The sequence below is a fragment of the Saccoglossus kowalevskii genome, chromosome 12, assembly GCF_978046115.1.
Source record: "Saccoglossus kowalevskii chromosome 12, keSacKowa6.1, whole genome shotgun sequence".
Taxonomy (NCBI): domain Eukaryota; kingdom Metazoa; phylum Hemichordata; class Enteropneusta; family Harrimaniidae; genus Saccoglossus; species Saccoglossus kowalevskii.
Genome location: NC_140652.1, coordinates 5,173,951 through 5,180,654, shown reverse-complemented (window position 1 = coordinate 5,180,654; position 6,704 = coordinate 5,173,951). Strand labels below are relative to the sequence as shown.

The 6,704-nt window shown below is 40.7% G+C and overlaps 1 protein-coding gene across 1 annotated transcript; it reads left to right on the top strand.

Annotated features, from left to right (window-relative positions):
• Positions 1-2,891: 2,891 nt before the first annotated feature.
• LOC146735445 (RNA ligase 1-like) lies at positions 2,892-3,719 on the top strand. The gene is made up of 3 exons (XM_085506315.1): positions 2,892-3,087; positions 3,197-3,355; positions 3,442-3,719. Exons 1-3 carry the CDS (start codon positions 2,892-2,894, stop codon positions 3,717-3,719), a joined length of 633 nt encoding a protein of 210 aa, XP_085362441.1.
• The last annotated feature ends 2,985 nt before the right edge of the window (positions 3,720-6,704 follow it).

Here is a 6,704-nt window from a genome sequence, read left to right as displayed (position 1 = left end):
GGACTGGAACGGTACTTATTGACACTGAACTGGAGTTCGTATAATGCTAGAGTATTTTTGGCTAATGATGACATTAGTCATCAGGATCTGGAAGACGAAGAGCAGCCAGTGGAAAGAAAAACTGTCAGCCAATTGCTCAATTCTTTAAATGCGGTGGTGGGTGGACACGATCTCCTGACACATCCCAATCTCAAAGATATACTCGTCGGGTTACGGTTCAGTTGTAGAATTAAACAATGTGAAACTAGGTTAGCAACTCAAGATGCACTGATTCGTCATCTGGTTAAAGACCATGGCCTTACGGAAGAACAATTGGCAGAAACGAGAGCATTAGATACTTGCAAAACGTCAGATTTTTATCGGTTTTTCGATGAAAAAAAATGGCTACAGCGAAACCCGAGATTAAATAATCGGGAAACTTTTGCAACCATCAGTAATCCTACTGAAAAATGTAACGAGTTCGTCAAATTACACTTACAAAATCAAGTGAAATACCGATACATAGAACAAGAAATAACTCGACTCAAAGACTGCATGCACAAGTGTAGTGACGACCCTCCCATGCAATCGGCATTGAAAGTAGCTTACGATAGACGGTCGATGCATGCGCGTTACGGACAAGGATGTATGATTCCACAACAACAGTTTGATAGCCTACACACGATGTGGCTAGAGGTTTTGAGAAAACGAACGCAAGAAAACGACGCCGTCGCTGCTTACCAGCGCGATTGTCAAGAGTACATTGACAAATCACCAGCGTGGACTACTATGCAGTTAGCCGAAGCAGATTTCCATAGTTCCGTTGAAAGGTGCGACTGGTTAGATGTGAGCCGAAGTAGCGACGATGTTCTAAACGTTCATATCGCAAATCCCGATCCGCAATACGGAGGGTTTCGTAGTTCCGTTATTGCCGATAGAATGATCCGTCAGGTTTATGGTCACGGAAACGATTCCTCGGCAAAATCTTCGCTGCTGGAAAGAGTAAACAAATGTCAAATGAACGATATTCCACATCCAGAAGACGATCGTCGTCGTGAATTCACGACAGTAATAAAAAAAAGATCCAATGAAGAATACGATAACGACGCTGCTGCCACGGTGGCTAGCGAACTGTTGAAAAATAAATTTCAAAAAAAGAAATGGGATGATGATGATGATGATGATGACTGGTCCAGACCACCCGAATTACTATCAACATCGTCTGCTAATAGTAGTATCAAAACAGTATGGTCTCCACTTAGTACGTTGTCGTCGGCTGATAAAGAATGGTCGTGGGGTCACGTCGGCGACGACGACGATAGATGTACACCCGAATTTAAACACAGTCGTATTATAGTTCCGCCGCCAGGAACTTTATTGAAATCTCCATTCAGTAGTACGTCGTCGTCGTCGTCTGATAAAGAATGGTCGTGGGGTCACATTGGCGGCAGCGACGACGACGATAGATGTACACCCGAATCTAAACACCGTCCACCGGGAATGTTATTGAAATCTCCATTTAGTAGTAAGTCGTCGTCGTCGTCGTCGACGTCGTTATTTCAACGACCGCATAAATCACGACGAAATCTAGGTACAGTTTATAATAAACAACTACATTGGAAAGATGTAAACCCGACAGCCACGGGTTTAGTACTAGTCGATCCCGAAAATGGAACGAAAGTACACAAATCCGATTGTTTTCAGAAAATATGCGATTTGAATAATTTGGCGACATCGCCGCACCATACTCAGTCAACCATACTCAACTTGAAAACAGAAACAGTACTATTTTTCGAAGATTCGTTTAAGCTAAGTGCTAAAGGTCTCGCATATCTACAAGATGAAATCGCGAATAGATTTGTCCGCCCGGCCTGAGAGAACCTCGTAATACTTCGGAACTATGGGCTAATTTTATTAAGGAATTATTCAAAATACTCAATAATAATTCTAACGGGGAACTCAATGCTTTTTTTCGTAATATATATTACGAACGTGGTGATCCCTATCGAGTAGTTGCCAGCGTTGATCCCGATGAAGCTTACGATAACTTAAAACACTCGACTAACGATAATAATGATTCGTCTTCGTCTTCGTCGTGGGGATCTAGACCGTGCGTTATTTGTCTCGAGACATTAGGAGGAGGACGTGAATTGCAGGCAATTAACTGTCAAGAACTATCGCAGAGATCTGAAATGGGCGGGAATCCAACAGATAACGAATTGATTTCTTATAAATCGAGTGAAAGAAAACCGGGTTCCGCGTCGTGGTCCGGATGCCATCTATTTCACGACGTATGTCTACAAGAATTAATACGAGCTGCAGCGATGGCGACATCTACCGCTGAACTGAAATGTCCCATATGTAAAGTTATTGTATTTGACAGGACACACCTCGACATTATTCAAACAAAAATTTATTCGCTAGGTCGTGACGACAGCCGCGTCACTCGGGATACGTTCAATGTGAAGACACCTATTGTAAAGACACCTTACTTCAATACAAATCATCCCGGACGGGGAGGAGGAGGAGATAACGACGATTTGAAAACGATAAAAATGCGTGTACAACGTGCCCTTGAACGCCCGGCGTTAAAACTGGACAATGTGACAAGCCCTTACGAATTAGAATCATTGAAAGAGTACGCTCCCGTCTATGTTGATCCACGTCAAGTTGATGCGATAGCCAACAAATTATCATTGTCACGTAATGTCGACGGCGGCATGATGTACAAGGCTAATTACGATATGCAATACGATGATATCAATATACACGCAGCACCTGTATTTTAATAATAATAATAATAATAAAGAGAGTTTGGTTTGTTTGTTTTTTCCAACGAATATATTTGAGTCGTCTTGTGTATATAAGCCGCACACATCAATAATAATAATTTCATTCATTCCCAAAAAAAAATGTCAGTACAGTACAAGGTTCCGTGTGTGTTCAATACACGTTTATTAAATGAGAAGTCTAAAAAGCGAGACGAACAACCGTACAGTGTCGTAGCATTAAATGATATACGACGTTCGGCTTTAGATGATAATATCGAAAAGGCTATACCGACTGAAAAGTTCGATGGAACGTGTGTTTATGTCCATGAATATAATGGTACGTTTTTTGTTTTTGTTTTTTTTTTTGGGGGGGGGGGGAGGGGGGGTTTCTATGTGTGTTTTATAATTGCTGATCAGTTTTATTATGAGCTATAATATTATTATAGGTCGTCCGTGGTTATGGGCACGTTTCGAACGAAGACCGCGGACTAAATGTGCAGCTAAGAAATACGATTTAAAACCCGTACCCGATAACTGGATACCGGCGAAAGGAGTGCAAATAATTGACGGAAAACCACAACCGGATCGATTTGGTCACATACTAGGTATGTATTAATCGCCGTCGTCGTAAGATGATGATTCATGATGTTGTATTCATTTCGATGATGACATGTATTATTATTATTATTAGGTTGGGTTCCAGTCGAGAAAGAGAACAGACAATATTGCTGGCATAGTAGCACCGTTGACATGGCTCGAGGAATTGCCATGGTTTTAAAACCAACTGATCAAGGCAACCAAGTAACTATAGACGAATTATCGGAATTACTAGAACAGACGCTTGAATTGATTGGAACGAAAATTAACGGGAATCCTTATGGTTTGGGATGTAAGACAACTCCAGTTCATTTTCTCGTTCCACACGCCGGTAATAGTAGTATGTTAAAAGATCGTTTCGACTACCGTTAAGTTACCCTCTACTCAAATCGTGGTTTGAAGATTTCCATGAAGGAAGGGTGGAAGGTATTGTTTGGTATTGCGAAAATCAACAACTCTACAAGTTAAACAGACATCATTTGGGATTGCCGTGGCCACCCAGAGACACACCGCCGTACCTCGCCACGAAACCAATTACATTTAACACGGACGTCTCAATGTACGGCGAGGATCATTTGTTCGACTCTACTTCAATGTTCTCACTACTAAGTCAATTTCATGGAAAACATTTCGAACAGTTGAAATATGTGACTACTCATTTGGAAATAAAAAAATGATAATTTTTATTCAATATATATTTAGTACGTAGCGCTTATAAACCCGTCCCTATTGCACGGTTGGAGTAATCTCATAAGTCCCAGAGTATTCGTAGAAAAATCTATCCAAATATTATAATACTGAAAAAAATGCGATACAATATTTGCACGTCTGTCGTAATCGAAAAGACACAATATTTTATCGGAAATAAACATTCCATTCATCGGAGTTAAAGCGAACATATGGTCAGCAGTATATGGAAAACTATCTGTAAAGTTATTATACTTTATTGTCGACCGTTCGTATTGTAATCGGATTTCTTTCCATTCGTTATCATGATCGTCGTAACTGAAACATTTAAGACTTAATTCGTGTCGGGATATTCCACTTATGGGTTCTATACACACGAGACAATTTAAAAAAGGGACATAAAATAGAGATGGAAAATAATGTCCTATTTGTATATCCGGGTACGTCACATTGAAATCTCTAACGTTTAAGTCGATCACACACATGATTCGATCGCATGACGCGCAACTTGCCCTGTATAGTTTTACGTGATCGACGTCCTTGTTGGATGAAGGCGACACGCTGAATGCTCCCGACCAATCCATCGTACTCCATCCCGCTAATGAGTTAGTACCATGATCATTCGCCGCGGTAGTACTGGTGATGATGTTGGTGGTGTTGTTGTTGTTGTGAGACTCGTTGTCTGCCAGACAAATGCCTATTTCATATCCGTTTGTGAAATAGAGATAATTTCTATATTTAGTAATCTGTATGATATCGTTTGTAGTGGTTACTGCAAACTCATAGATGATCTTTCCCGGAGGATTCGGAAACAAACGTCGTTCGTCACGATCTAATTCTAACCGGGTGACAATCATACGCGTGTCGGTTTTTTTAATAATAGCATATGTTATGTTATTTTCGATATAAATATCGAAAGATATACCCTTTTCCGAAGGGTTAATTTGATAGGCGGTGAAATTAATCCATTCTTTGTTTTGTAAACGGAGTTGATCTTTAACTGTAACTAGATTTGTACCGAAAAATAACGCGCTGGACTCAACGTCCTTGGTTCTAGAGGGCGCTGTACTATCCATCACGACGTTAGCCAGTGCACGAAACATCCGGTCGTGTATACGGTCGTCTATTACGCCTAGCGTGTTCTCCACTTTGGATAGAGGTATATTGAAATCGGTGATATCGCGTAAAAATATGACGAGCTTATTTGCTATCCGATCTTTTAGATTTTGGTTTTGTGTTTCGACAGACAGTAGTAATTTGATAATATCGAGTTCGTCGTACGATGATGCTGCTGCTGCTGCTGCTGCTACAGTGTCACACCAGTGAATGATTATGTCGACCACGTTTTTCTCGTTAGTGCAATATCTACTTTTCCGTAAAACGAACCGCTTAAGTGTATCTATATTCCAATATTTACACAATAAATCTCCCGTGTTCGTCGATGATTGTCCAGCTATACAAGCGGCAATGACGTCTAACAATTTCGACCTTATTTCCGATTCGTACGGGGATGCCAAATAGGAGAAAGTGATGAGTAAATCCTCCAGATCGAAATGGTCACACGTGTATAAAATAATCGTCATTAGAGCGTTTAGGAAATTATCCATGAGCATGTAGTCGGCAGCTTCTACGATATCGCGTAATGATGTGTGGGTGGCGGTGGACAAGAGAATGATTTGACCGTCCGTCAAGTACAATAAAAACGTGTACCATAATTCAATGTTCATATTAATCATTAGATTATCAATATTTAAAATATTCCCGGCGGTAGTATCGTAAGTGAGGCATTTAGCGAGATATGGTATTTCTCGCCTTAATATCTGCATGCAAGTCTCACCGTACCTTTGTCCGAGTAAAATTATTTCGATGCTATCGTCGTAACAGCAGCAGCAGCAGCAGCAGTCGTCGTCGTCGTCGCCGCGGCCACAGTAACAAGGACAACTACGGCACTGGGTCATTACTAACTAACTTACTAACCAACTCATCACACGTACACGTTATAATATATCGTTTTTTTTTATTATTATTATTATTCAATGAATACTTTTCAAGTAAAGACTATCTGAGCGATTAGACCCCCCTAAAAATGGTTCGTTCTCGTATTCACCACTGTCGGCAGCCGCCACCGCACTGTATGGATCGTGATGATAATCGGCAAGATGTCGCATATCGATTTCTTTGGTCAGTTTCCGGTGGTGGTATACGTGAGTGAATAAGTGTATGAAACATAATATCACGATAGCTATAAGGACTCCTTTGGTGACGCTAACTGTGAAAATTCGACATAAACCGCTATTACGGTAACGAGACGATAAATAACATTGGGGTATAGATTGTGCCGTTACGAGCGTTATTCCTACTATAATGAGTGGTACGCTGTGTACGATTATTCTCTCTGTGGTTGTTGGATCTTTGAGAACGGTTAATATTTGATCGTGCCTTTTCAGAGCCTTGTAGCAAAGAAACGCCGCGTTTAAAAGAACAACACCGAAATCCAAGTACATCGGGTATATACAAAATCGAAATATCTCGAAAAGATCGGGCATCTTGCATGGGTCGCCACCAGCTGCATCTCCCTGAACTACAAACATAATAGCGGCAATTGTAAAAAACACCGCGTATATAAACTTTTGAATATTTAACAGTAAATGATCGTGCCAAGCACGTAAC